The sequence below is a fragment of the Pyrgilauda ruficollis genome, unplaced genomic scaffold, assembly GCF_017590135.1.
Source record: "Pyrgilauda ruficollis isolate IOZ18807 unplaced genomic scaffold, ASM1759013v1 scaffold2, whole genome shotgun sequence".
Classification (NCBI taxonomy): Eukaryota; Metazoa; Chordata; class Aves; order Passeriformes; family Passeridae; genus Pyrgilauda; species Pyrgilauda ruficollis.
The window spans coordinates 10,183,058-10,196,505 of record NW_024519206.1 but is presented as its reverse complement, the minus strand read 5'-3'; the positions used below and the strand labels follow the sequence as shown (position 1 = coordinate 10,196,505).

General features: G+C 40.9%; 1 protein-coding gene across 1 annotated transcript in view; it reads left to right on the top strand.

Moving 5' to 3' along the window:
• RAPGEF5 (Rap guanine nucleotide exchange factor 5) overlaps positions 1 to 11,206 on the top strand; it is a 158,322-nt gene extending 147,116 nt beyond the window's left edge. Inside the window, exons 25-26 of the mRNA XM_041466150.1 lie at positions 3,941 to 3,995; positions 7,363 to 11,206. Coding sequence (XP_041322084.1) covers positions 3,941 to 3,995; positions 7,363 to 7,481 — 174 coding nt within the window. The 3' untranslated portion in view covers positions 7,482 to 11,206. The remainder of the gene's footprint in view (positions 1 to 3,940; positions 3,996 to 7,362) is intronic.
• Positions 11,207 to 13,448: the final 2,242 nt, after the last annotated feature.

The window sequence follows — 13,448 nt, the reverse complement described above, 5'->3', positions numbered from 1 at the left end:
CATGGGGATGGTGCTGTGCAGGGCCAGGAATTGGACTTTCCTTCCAACTCGGCTTATTCTGTGATTCTGTTACCCTAAAAGACAAATGTTATATATTTGAACAGTGGTGGAGTAGAGAAGCTTGGATTTTTTTTTTTGTTTGTTTTGTTTTTGGCCTGTAGTATTTGACCAAGAAACCAAAATGTTCTCTGCAATTGTCCAAATGTGCCATGGGACTGTTACTCCAGATGGCTGTGGTTGGTGAATTGTCCCAACTATTTTCTCCATGTGTTTACACTTGTTTGGGAATGAACACACAACCATGGAATTATTCATGAACCAGATGTTGAACTTATTTTCACATTCTATCATAATATACATTGTCTTTCGACTTGCAAGCAGATGTAGGCTCTGACTTTTGAACCTGAGCTCCTTTTTTTCATGTTTTCTGTTTGATTTCTGTACCTTTTCTTGTTGCAGAGTTTACAAGAATACCGATTTGCATTTAATGAAAGGTTTTCTTGTTCCAAGTCCATTAACTGTTTGACCTTTAGGTGTTTTCATAAAACTCATTAGCATGTTCTTCTTCATTGCCTTTTGGAAGTACATCCAATTAACATGTAAATTAAACTAGCCCTTGATGCACCATGATTGTTATTAAAATCCTTCCACTGGCCCGTATATTTATTTAGTGAATATGTAGGATCTAATTCTTGTCCAGTCCTAGCAAGCTGTGTTCATTTTTTTGTTTGTTGTGTAATCGTGTATATGTTTAATATATGCTGGGCTTCCTGGGTAAGAATCCCTTTCCTTTCCCTCTCCATTGTGTCCCCAGAGGCAGTGGGAGCTTTGCTAATTGACTTCAGTGAGCCAGGATCTCACCTTTTCCATTCAAATGGATAAGGGGCATTTTAAATGGCAAGGGGGGAGAGGCTGAGGTGATGGTTGTGGGGTGAGAGTTGTTCTGATTGACACTTCCTCCAAATTATCATTCAGATCACGCTCTCAGAAACATGCTGTCTCATGCAGCCCTGTGCATATGAATGCAGGCAATAGTGCAAGCTTAGGAAGTGGGGGCTTAGGAGAGATTTAAATATCAGTGTAGTGGAAACTCAGGCTGCACACTGGTATTACCCTGGCTCAGTTGGATTTAATCAGTGGCCACGAACTCACAAGATTACACGTGATCACGTATTCATCAGTCCATGTTTCTTTTCTTATTGTAAGGGCTTTGTCCTGGAGAACAATGTCCTCCTTGGTGTTCTGCACTGAGCACTGAAGTGGTGAGCACTTTCTGGCCTTAGCTGAGAAAAATTAGGATTGACATTGACTCCTGCTCGATTTGGATCAAGCCACTGAACCTCACCTGCAAATTTGCTGTTGCAGAAAAAGAAGAAAAGAATTATTCTACCATAGCAGATTACTGCTTTGGGGAAGGAACTTACTGTCATAAATTACTAGAATTTCCACTTATGAATTTCAAAGCAAAGATGGTTTCTTGTATCTCCGTTTGGATCACTATTTCGAAATATTTAATTTCTGCATTAAACATCTCACCTGAAGGAGGACTTGTCAGTCTGAACCATTATTTTTTCCAACTGTATTAGTTTCTTTTATTAAAGATCTTTCTCCCTACAATCCCTGCTTCTGTTATATTCTTAGAATTCAGCAATCCTACCATGACTGGATTTGATTTGACATGAAATTATAGCAGTGGATACAAAGTTAATTCAAAATATAAAGAAGGAAATTTGCAAAGAGAAGAAAAGAAGTGATCTTTTGTCTCAGGAATGTTACCTAGCTTTGACAAAGGTGAAGGGGTTGCATTGGTTTATTTAACTGCATTTTGGGTAAAATCTAGTCTATTATAGTGTTAGATCAATATTTAGTATCATATTTACTTCTTCAACTAAAGCTGAAGGAAAAAATGAGAATATAGCCTTACACAATCACATCTCAAGGAATTTCAGTGGTATTTTCTTGGCTGTTTCACTAAAATGTGGCTTCTTCAGGTTTTTCTCTCCAGCCTTCAGCTATGTCTTAGCAATGACATGTCTTAGCCACACTCCAGCAAACTCTATTACAGGTCAATGGCCATTACCATTTTCAATAACACCTGAAGAGCCTTCAGCTGTAAGGGCTGTGTACGTGCAGCTGTGTGTTTTTAACCCACACCCCCAAATTTCTGTGCAACCCCAAGCCTGAGGCTCTGCTGTCCTCAATGAAAGGAGTGCTAATGATCCCGGGTATCTAGCAGGCTGAAAAGCCACAAGAAATGTGTGTTACTGATCACACTAACAAGTATGCTAGCACCTGTTTAAGCAGTCAGGAGATAGCATTTGCTTTGCAGATACATTGGCTGACTTTCTGCGTTACTTTTGGATCCCAGAGAATTGAAACCAGAAAAATTCATAATTAGGATACTAAACCCAGAAGATTTGCAATTCTGCTTTAAATGTTGCACAAAGAAGTTCTTCCCTTACCAGAGCATCACCTACAGAAACCAGTCTTGGGATGAACCCTCACAGTGACTGACTACAAAGGAGAGACAGCAAAGGGTTACAGTATGTGTGATGTGTGGGTTTCTCTGACTTCTGAAATCCAAATGCAGAGAGTGTTGTCTGGGAAACATCACAGTAACAGCACTGGTGTAGTTGTACTGTACAGTACTGTTAGTACTGCCAGTACTCACATTATTGATCGTGAAATCTAGATCATCTCATTAGAACTTCATTATAATCAGTGCAAGGACATCAGCACAAGGGATTGTGTAATTTCATGGCAAATGAAGCACAGCGGGTAACAAGAAAAATTATTTTGATTTACTGATGAAAGAAATACAAAGTTTCCATTAAATGTGCTCTCGTGATAAGCTTTTCTGTGGAGAAGTCTTGTAAGCCACTCCCAGGATGTTGAGAGATGAGCTTTTCTGCATTATTCTGGTCTTAAACATACTCAAGACAGTTAATCCTTTCCACCTTTAATAATTTTTGAAGGAGATGTAAAATGAGATCAGCTGTTTGCATGAGCTTTCAGATCATTCCTGCTGACTGCAATTTGCTTCTGTTACTTACTAGATTTGGTGAGAAATTGCCTCAGGAACAGTAAAATTTTTAAAAAGTAATGGCTTAAGAACTTTACGGGTAGTATCTAGTGAAAATAATCTCCCTCTACTGATTTGTAGTGAATAATCCAAATTTTTGTATAAATTGGTGACCTGAGTCTGAATGAGAAACCGAATTTAAACCTTTTGTTTCCTCTGCTTAATGTAAGTGAACGTTTAATATCTCTGTAAGCACCAGCTTTTGTTAAAGTGGCATACATAGAGGACAGTTTTACTTGGTACCTACGTGTGGAGATGTCAGGGTGCTTGCTCTGCAGCATTTGGGCTATGGGCTCTTTATTTTTTTTGTGCTGGTTAGGCTGCAGAGAGCTGCCTGGCTGATAGTGGTGCCTGAGTGTGGTAGCATCACACAAGTGTACACTGAGGGGTGCAGTCTGTGCCACAAAGAGGTTTACAGTGCAATTATACCAAGTGGAGACAGAAGGACAGGCTGCAGACTACACAGAACCTTAGATAATGTACTAAAACTGGGGTTGAACCCCAAAGCACTCACCCAGTCCACAGGCCTTCCTTTCTGTAGGTTTTCAGATTAATAAAAGTTGCTGGAAGAAAAATGAGCATTTGTTTGGTTATTTTTCATTACCACTTCCCATGGGTTCCTAGGGAGTTGTTCTCATTTAATCTGTGTGATATCAATAAGACATCCTGACTAACCCTGTTTCATCAAATGGGATCACCAAGATAAAGAGCAAAGATCCTCCTGCTGTCTTCACTTTCTACTTTACCACAGTTGCTTTTTGTTGTTCAGTGTAGGACAAGATTTTTTTCAGGCTTTTCTAACAATGACAGAATCTGTCCCAGGTCTTTGCACTGATGTTTATTATTTTATCTTTGCAGCACATGATTGCAGACACTGTTCGGTCATTGAGACATTGCAGAAATAACCAATTTGGTGAGTCGACAAAATTTCCTACTTAATTTGCCTTTGTACATCCTTGAGGGTTTGTTGAGTTTTAGGTTTGGTTTTCCCCCCGCCGTTTTCTTTCCAGCTGCTCAAGTTTACTACAGAATGTGATCAAAACCTATTTAACCAATGGGCAAAAGAAGGCATCATTTTTGGAAGATCAACACAGCAAAAATCAGTTTTTTGCTGTAGTTTAGAAAATATTTCTTGGAACAGCTTCCAAATTTTAGTAAATTACTTTCCTGCAAAAATTGCCATCTCTTCAAAACCCTGTGTAAGATCTGTGCCAGCTGCACTCAGTAATGGAGGCCTCTGGTGCATGCTGCTGTTTCTGCCTTTCCCAGCTATCAAGGAGTTAGCTCAGTCTTGCCACTCTGGGTGTTTTGGTAAGGAATTCACAGCTGCCTTGGCTTCCAGCAGCTGAAGATGGTATTCATCCCCACAGCTTTTCACTCGGCTCTGCACCAAGAGCAATTGTTTGCTTGTCTGAGGTTCTTAAGGACGTTTCACAAAACTGTAGAAGTCTTGAAGGCATGAGGGTGCTGTGGGTTTTGTGAAAGTGGTCGAGTAGGAAGAAATGAGAGGCTTATTTCCTCTTCTAGGGGAAACTGCAAATATAGCTGTGCCTGCTTTAGACACTGGAGGATCTATGCTGGAGGCAAGGATTGTGAGTGCCTCAGCTGCACAGAGGACTTTTTTTGTTTGCTTTTTTAAAAATTTGTTGCTGTTGTTGTTGTTGTTTCCGCCTTATTAGCCACTAGAGAATCCAACCCTAAGGGACCATGCCAGAAAACTTCAGCTCTCTTTGTTCTGCTGCTTGCAGAGGAGAAACCTTGCTTTTCTCCTTCTCAGTGTTCTTATTGTCTGCAGAGATGTTAAATGCAGGAAGGGGACAGAAGAGCTACTTTAGGAAGCAGTTAGTTTTTAAGCCAAACCCACTAAACATGTCGTTTATTGAGGCCACTAAAACCTCTTTTTTGAAGAGAAGTTCAGAACTGTGCTGCAGCCTTGGGGAGAATAGAGCTGAATAATAACTTTTTTCCACTGACTTTTCAGCAGCTGTCAGCATTGACTCCAACAAAAAGAATAATAATCATAATTTTAATTATAAATACAGGTACCTTGGAGAATAATAGGTACTTTTAAGAGTTTTGTAAAACATTTGCTCTAAAGAATTACCACATGTATATACAGTATTACCTTTAAACAAAGGCTGCTCAGCATTATGGTTCTTGAGTAATTTTTCTAAATATATATATTAAAAAATATATATGTAAATGTATGTAAGAGATGAAGCAGGGGGGAAGGAGTAAGATGTGCCTTCTTTTAATTCAGATACAAAAGGAAATATTGATTAATCCAAACTATGCCTCTGTAAATTAAAATGTCTTCTATTTGGTATTATGAAAAGTAACATTGTTTCCTTTCAGTGATGTGAGGGTTTTTTGCAATTTTTCCTGCACATCTTTCATCTTGTTTTTGTCTTTTTTATTTTTCCAAGTGATTTTGTAAGTCTTGCAGCATAAATCCAGGGTTAATACCTGAGATTTATCATATAATCTGGTAGTTTGAAGTAGGCAATTGTTATTTTATTTTAGCACAGGCTTGATTTATTGTGAAGCTGGCATTTAAAAAGCAGCTTATACAGACATCCCTGTAGGCACTTTTTTTTTCCCTAAAATTCGTTTAGGCATGAAATGAATTCACTGAATATTTATTGAGACTTTATGGACAGTTTCCTTTTCTAGTGGGCTTATTTTGCTCTCAGGAATGTGAATCTTTCTACTGCATCAGTTCCCAGATTGGCCTAAGAGCAGCAGGCTCTTTCTCACTATAAGAAGAAATTCAAACAAAACTAAGCAAGGAATATTATTATTGTTTATGAGCTGTATCATGTATATTAAGCTTGCAGGCCAAAGTGTTTCTGGATTAGAAACTGGTTAGGTTCCAAGTAAAACTGAAATGCCTGTTTAAAGGAAATAACATTTATATCCTAAATCCTGAAAACAAATAATAGCATTTCCAAAGTGAGGAAGAGCAGCCTGAGAAAACAACATAATTCAAGCTTTTGTTATTTGAGGTGTTAATGAGAAATACAAATGTTTTTCACTGTGTTCAGCACAGCTGCTGGGATCCTGTTCCCTCAGAACAGAAAGGTCAGCTCTGTATGCTGACACAAATTTATCACATTATCCTGTTCTCTGCAACACTGCTCAAGTTAGATGGCTGCTGTGCAGGAGCTCTTTAGAGCAGCTGCCCAGGAGCCCCATTAGCAGCCACACAGAACTGCCTGCATTCACATCCCACTCAGCATCACAGATGTCTTCAGAAACAAGCAGGATTGGTGATTCCTGGAAACTTGCTCATACAGCTGGAGAGTGCGGAGAAAAGGATGATAATGCAACGAGGGAGAGGGAAGAAGTGTATGAGTTAAGCTGATTGGTTCAGGCAATTTTGAAGAATTTTTTGGGGTTTTTTTTTTCCAATTTATGGTAATATTGGGGACATGGACATGAATGGAGCTTTCCAACTTTGCTCATCTGCCAGAAGTCAGCAATGTTGCTTTCTCTGCCTGTCTTGATGGATCTTGGGCTTGGCTTTCTTTTTTCTGTCTCTGCTAGTACCAGCCATGCTGAATGGTTTCACAGGCAGGGAGTTCCCACATTTTGAGCATAAAGCTTGTAAGAGAGAACTGCTATTCAGGCCACCCTTCAGTTTGCCTGTTACACAGCTAATTCCTCTTGCTGCATAAACTCCCATGAAACGACAGCATGACTTTTGTCTCTGTTACTAGATCAGAAATCAAAAGCCTAACAGATCAAAACACCAGGGCCTGTCAGAGCAGCTTTGAAGAGCTTTCGTATCCATCTGCTGCACTGTCACCTTTCACTGGCTCTGAAGAAAATCATCCAAGGCCTGCTGTCTTGTGGACTGTGTTAAAATTTTTAAAAAGTTGCAGGTTGGGTTGCCCACCCATGCTCAAGGTCCCATTGTGCTGCCAGAGCAGCACAAAGGAAACCTTGAACCTTACAGGGGATGGACTGCCTGTACTGCCAGCAGAGCTAAATCTTCCTCTTGGGAAGAGTCAGCTTCTTGCCGTCCTCATGCCCCCCTCCTTTATGCATGCTGTTTGCCCAGAATTGCCTATTTTTTTTTTCTTCTCCCCTGTTCTCTATCTAGCTGTTACCTCATTCATTGCACTTAAGCAGCAAGAAGTTACTTTGGGTTACAGGCTGTCTTTTCTGTGGCTGTCTAGCACCTGGCAGGTGGCACAGCGGTGACTTTGTGACAGAGGACAGAGAAGCAGCAGGCAGGGCACAGCTTTCTGATCCATCTCCTTTCTCCTGTCTTGCAGGCAATGAAGTTCCTTCGAAAGAGCATCACGAGCTGAAGCCATACATCCACCACCTGCATGTCATCGACAACCAGCAAGCTCTGTTTGAGCTCTCCCACAGGATAGAGCCGCGAGCGTGAGCGTCCACTGCTTCATGTAACCTTGTAACTGCAGCACTTTGAATTAAGTGAATGTTTATGCCAAGCATGTTGCTTCCCTATATGAGAAGGGTTTACTGAGTTTTATCAGTAGCTCACACAACATGCGCAGGAAAATCAGGCAAGAGCCAGCAGAGGAGCTGCTCACAGAATTGCAGGGCAAGCTTGGTGCCATTCCCGCTGCTCCCTGGGACCTGAGGCAGCAGAGCAGTGTCCTTTGAGCTCAGGAGCTTGGTTTCTGTGAAAATATTGTTTGGTCCAGTGTAGCTTTCAATGCAGATTCTGCCAGTATTAGTAAGAGAGGAGTCATCATGTCACAGCAGCAAAACATTTCAGCAAGCAACATGCCGCAAGGGGTTGATTCCCAGTTCACCACAGTATGTACCTCACTAATTCAAGGCTGCCAAAGTACTGTTGCCAAAAATGATGTGCAATCTGTGCAGCTCCCATGAGTCCGCTGGAGCATAGCATTTGAGATGTGTGAGCAACCTAGAACAGGAATATAACAAGGCAGTGCAACCAGATGAAACTCAAGAGTGTGTTGTGATGTGGAGGTCAGCAGTAAACAGTTCACTCTGTTACGGCTCCTTTAAGAATATGCTTTATAAAACACACTATAAGAGCCAATCCACTTCTGTTGCAATTTATGGACACAATTGTTTGTGTACTGAAAACATGTTATTTTCTTCCTTTTCAGTTATCTAAGATTTAGCACTGGCTCCTGCAGTTAATGTGTTATAAATTATTATAGCAGGAACTTTGTTTTCTGCTTGGATTACAGCCTCTTTGGTATCTATTCAGAGGCAAATACCTAGATCCATCTACATTTCTAATTCCCCCCACTGGAAATACCATTTCAGGAAGTGAAACTTCACCTAACTTGGACATGCTTCTAATTTTTAAAGAGCAGAAAGGTGCCCCTTACAGGGTACCAGTGTAATTACCTGCATACACACCAGGCTCTCAGCATCAGGGTCCCTTTACTGCTTTTGTCCCTTTCACAGCCCACCCCATGACAATTCTCATGTAGTTAAAAGTACTGCATCTGGGCCTGTGCTGAGGCAGCATTTCTAAAGTAATGTCTACAGCTGACCTACATCCCAAGCACCACCATCACCTGGTTTCCAGCGCTAAGAAGTTGCCCTGAGGTGATGTAGTGAATGCCACAGGCAATGTGCAGAGGGTGCTCCTTGGCACGTGTTTGTGCACTGACTCACGGTGACGGTCTCTTTACAGAGCAGGGAGGATACATTGCATTGCTTGCCCGTCTTGTTGTATGCTTTCCACATAAGGAAGACTTTCAAGAAAACTCTCTTTTACTAAAATGTGGGAATACTGAAGTAGCATGCTCTTCATAATTGTGTTATCTCTGGTTTAAAGGGATTTTTTAAAAAAAAGCAGCTTTAACAAGTAGTCTGTGGGGGAATCTGTAGAATGCATTCAGTTTTCCCATCTGTGAAATATTGTATAGATCTATTGTAAAGGAAACAGATGTTTCAGAAATGTATTTGCTTGTACTTTGTTATTATCAAATACTATATGATTTTTTTTTAAGAAAAAAAAATTTCTTTTTACCCAGTAAAAAGAAAAAAAAATAAACTCTTGCTGGCCATGGAGTAAAAATTTCCTATGTTCTTCTGTAGATGTGACTGCACATATTGTAAATAACTTTTTTGTGCAAACAGACCAAAACTGTTCAAATGAAGATACTAGCTGTGGTGGGCTCCTTTTTGCAGTGTAAGAACAAAAACCAGATACAATTTGCTGCTTGTGTTTCTGCAGTTCTTCCTAGGGCTACAGCACTTAGAATTCCCAACATAGCTGCATTACCTGGATGCTTTCCTGGGTTTTGAGCTCCCTCTTGTGAATTTTTTTTTTACTGTGGCATTATTTTTAGGAACCTGTATGTAGACCAGCCTGCATGCTTCAGCTTGTGTGGTGTAACACTCTAGTCCACAAAGTTGTTCTGGAAATCTGTTGGAGAGGGAGCATTCAGAGGTATTCAGGATGAGAGAGAAGGTGGGGCTGTTTCTCAGTTCACTGCATTTGGCTCTGTGATAGTTTTGGTAGCTACTGTGGATGAAGCAGAAGCTGTGTTGGAGAAGAATAAAAGACAAGAAAATGAAAGAAGGAAACCAAAAAAAAAAAAAAAACAAAAAAAAAAAAAAAAAAAAAAAAAAAAAAAAAAAAAAAAAAAAAAAAAAAAAAAAAAAACAAAAAAAAAAAACAAAAAAAGAAGAAGAAGAAAGATAAGATGACTCTGTGCTGAGGGTTTGATTTGAAAGTCTGATACACCTACCTGGAATACTCCTCACTCTGCCAACTCAAAATGAAGTAAAGGGATGGGTTAACTCATACCAATAGGCTTTGAGCCAGTTGAGGCACTGGCTTTCTGCACCTCTGTAATTTCACACTAAATCAGGTGCTGTCTACCACTTGCAGCTGGCATAAAATCAGTCTGAGGGCACACAGCCAGCATTAACCTTGTTATCTCTGCTGTGACTAATTAGACAACTTGTCACAGCTTTGCAAACTGGTTTTTGTAGTGGCCTGTATAACTTGGATTTAAGTTTCAGGTGTGAGGATCCAACATGGCTACATCAATTAAGTGTTGAGAATTGGGCCTTAGAACTGTTACTATGAAGGAAAAGTAAATAGCCCAAACCTGTAGCTAATATGTCTGATTAGAAAAAGACCCTTCTATGTCTTCATTCCACTGGTAAAGTATTGCAGAGCTTTGCTGCAGACTGGCAAGCAGTTTGAACATTGGAAGTTAGGAGGAGAACTAGAAGTAAACCCTGTATTAGGGAAGGGCAATACTATACAGCCTCTCCCAGGGTCCAGCACTGGTGATTTTGTGTGATTTTTTTACATCCTTAATAGTGCAATTAGGTTATGTGGTATAAAACCTAAAAATCCTATAAATTCCATTTATCACAATCACATCTGGAGTTAAATACTCAGCATACTCTTTTTTTTTTTTTTTTTTTTGGTACCTAAGAGGAGTAATTAGATAGAGCAAAGGAAAGAGCTGTGTCACTTTGTACCTCTTTGACATGGAATTTTGTGGCAACAAATTTAGATGTTTCTCTAACACAGCTTTTTGATTCCAACATCATCTTGAATAGCAATAAATTTCATTTGCATAGCAGTGGCAAAAGAAAGGGTGTTATCAGAAATAAGACCTTTGCTGCTGTAAAATTACAAAGAAAGATGTAAATAATGAACATTTTAGCAGAGTAATATTTATTTGCATAGCCTGTTTAAGGTCATCTTATACACTGTTAAACACTGGGATGAAGTCAATGAGCTGAGGTAAGAACACCTGCCTGTTCCCTCTTGAGTGCCATAACGGTGTCAGCTTGCATTAAAAGTAATAAAATAGAAACCCCCAAATCAAGGTATTTACCTGACTTCTCAGGGACTACAGCTAGTAGTTATCCACCATCATGAGACCTGGTATGTATGAAATAATCTGATTTACCAGAATCAATGTTGCCAATGTTTTCCTTTGCATATTTCATGCTTGTTTGCCTCTGTACATATTATTGTGTCGTGTATTTATGAGCGCTAGTAAGCAATAATTTATATGTCAAAATGGCCAAGCAATACAAGGTTAAAACTTGTAGAAGCAATGTTATGTTTATCTTGCATTTTCCAGTGTTTTTTAATATTGCTTTTCAAAATATAAAAACTACCTTAATGAAGTCTGGGCTCTGTGCCTTTATGCCTACCACACATACTTATTGTTCCTACGTGGAATATTTTACTTCCAGTCCTTCAGTCCCACAGACCCTCACTGCATTTGTGAGATGGATGCAGACTCGCACAGAGGCTCAGGAGCTTGACCCCTTTCAGAGCTGCTCATCTGTCTCTGGTCAGTGGTACTTGCTGGTACCAATGTTTCAAAAGCAGGAATGATGTTAATGGGGCCTCAGCTGTGCCCTGTCAGCACAGCACAGCCAAAGAGGGGCCTCCAGCCACCATGAGAAGTCCCTGCGGGAGAGGGGAGGAGTAAATCTATCTTCATATCCTCTGGAGTCTGCTTATTGGCACTTGATCCTCTTACTGAGGACAGCAAATGCTTTCCCCTGTCATCAGTCATCCCTGATGCTGCTGTTTCCTCTCCTTCCTCTGGGCTGGTCTGCACAGGAAGGCAGAGCTCAGGATGGGCTGCAAGTGCACTGTAAAGCAGCTGTCCTTCCTTCCTTTCCTCTTGCAAACCCTTGGAACCAGCAAGCCAAACCTGGCTATTTCAGACAAATGACACTTGGTACTTACAACATGCTGTCTGTTCAGAGTGCTTTACAAACAGGCAGTACTTAATTAATTAATACTTAGTACTTAAGACTCTGAGTGTCTTCACCTTAAGCAGTCTTAAGCCTGACCTTGAAAGTGTTTGTGCTACTGTTAGTATACAGATAGGGTGAATTCTAACCTTAATATTTAAAATAAGCCTGAATTGTCGACACTCCTCCATAATGATGTTTAAAGATACATTACAGGCAGACATACTTTCCCAGATCCAATTACACAATGTGAAGAATTTATGGTCTCAGTGGTTTGTCACTGTCCCTTCATTGGATATCACTGCTCTCTGTGGTGTAGCCCAGAAGATTGGGAGAGAACCTCCAGACCTGTTGCAGTAATTAAGCCACACGTGGCTGCATGCAAGCAGCTAACTTTGCAGGAAGGGCTCTCCTTCCCTCCACTGCCCTTGCTGGGAGACCGTCACAAGAAGAGTGATGATATCTTTTAGATGACTTGCAAATGGCAAGGTGTGGAGCTGAGGACAGCTGCCTTGCAGCTCCAGTTGTGCTAGAAGAGCCACAAGAAGAGGCTGCTGGGCTGCAGATATGGTCTCTTGAGACCATCTTGCTAAACTGTTCAAATAAGGGCTCTTCTATCCCTCTCCAACAAAAAGAGCTTGACTGGTGAAGACCTGCAATTTAAGCTGCTCAAGGGACTCTGAATTTTAACTGAAGTAATCAGAGGGGTCTGTGAGGAACCATTCCTACAGGAGCTGTGTGAGCCCAGAGGCAGCAGGTGGGGGCAGGTTGCTCAGGGCCAGCACAGCAGCAGTGACCTCGATGGGAACAATTGTTCTACCCCAGGTAGGGATGATTTCCTTTTCTCAGGAGAGAAAAAACACTCAGCCTGAAAACCAAACCTCCCAAATATTTGCAGTGTTTCACGTCCCAGCAGACTTTAATGCCACCCAGAATCTCTGCCCTGGAGTCCTGTGGTCTTCTGCCATAGGATGGCAACTGAGATACAACAGCAAATCCCAAAGAAGGTAAGTCTTCCACCCCTACAGTGCCCGCCATTTCACACTAGAGACTTGTGGGATGGCACCTTACACTCAGGGGTACAGTAATATTGTGAAATACTTGCAGTTGTATCAAAGAATCGAGCAGTGTTGTTAAAGTCTAGAGCACTGAGGAGGCCTGCAAAGATGGGCCAAACAAACAATTGTTGAAATAGATGTGTTCTCCTGCATTCCTTCTTGTCCGGAGGAAAGTCTGTTGGTGGCCCTGAGATGGACTCAGTTGGTTACAGCATGGCTTAAATGTCTCTACTAACTTCAGGCTGTAGATTTGTTGCACAGTCCAGGCAGCTTGCCTCCTGAAACAATCAAGGTCCTGCACAAGCATGAGTTTCTGAGCTTAGGGGTAAAATAATGTATTTAAGGGAGAATATGTGGTAGGCAGCTCGGGAAGGCTGTACCTTCCTGGTACCTCACCCAGGAGTTTAGGATAAAAGGAGGCTGTGCCCTCCAAAACGCCGAGAGAGAAAACTCCACGGGCATGTGCCTCACTGGACTCTCTCCCTTTATTAGAATAAAGTTGCAGGACTCCTGTGTCTCCTTCTTGTACATAAACCTCTAACGTTTGTGGATTTTCCTGCCAATGCCACTTTCCCTCCCTGGCTTAAGAAACAGATGAAAAA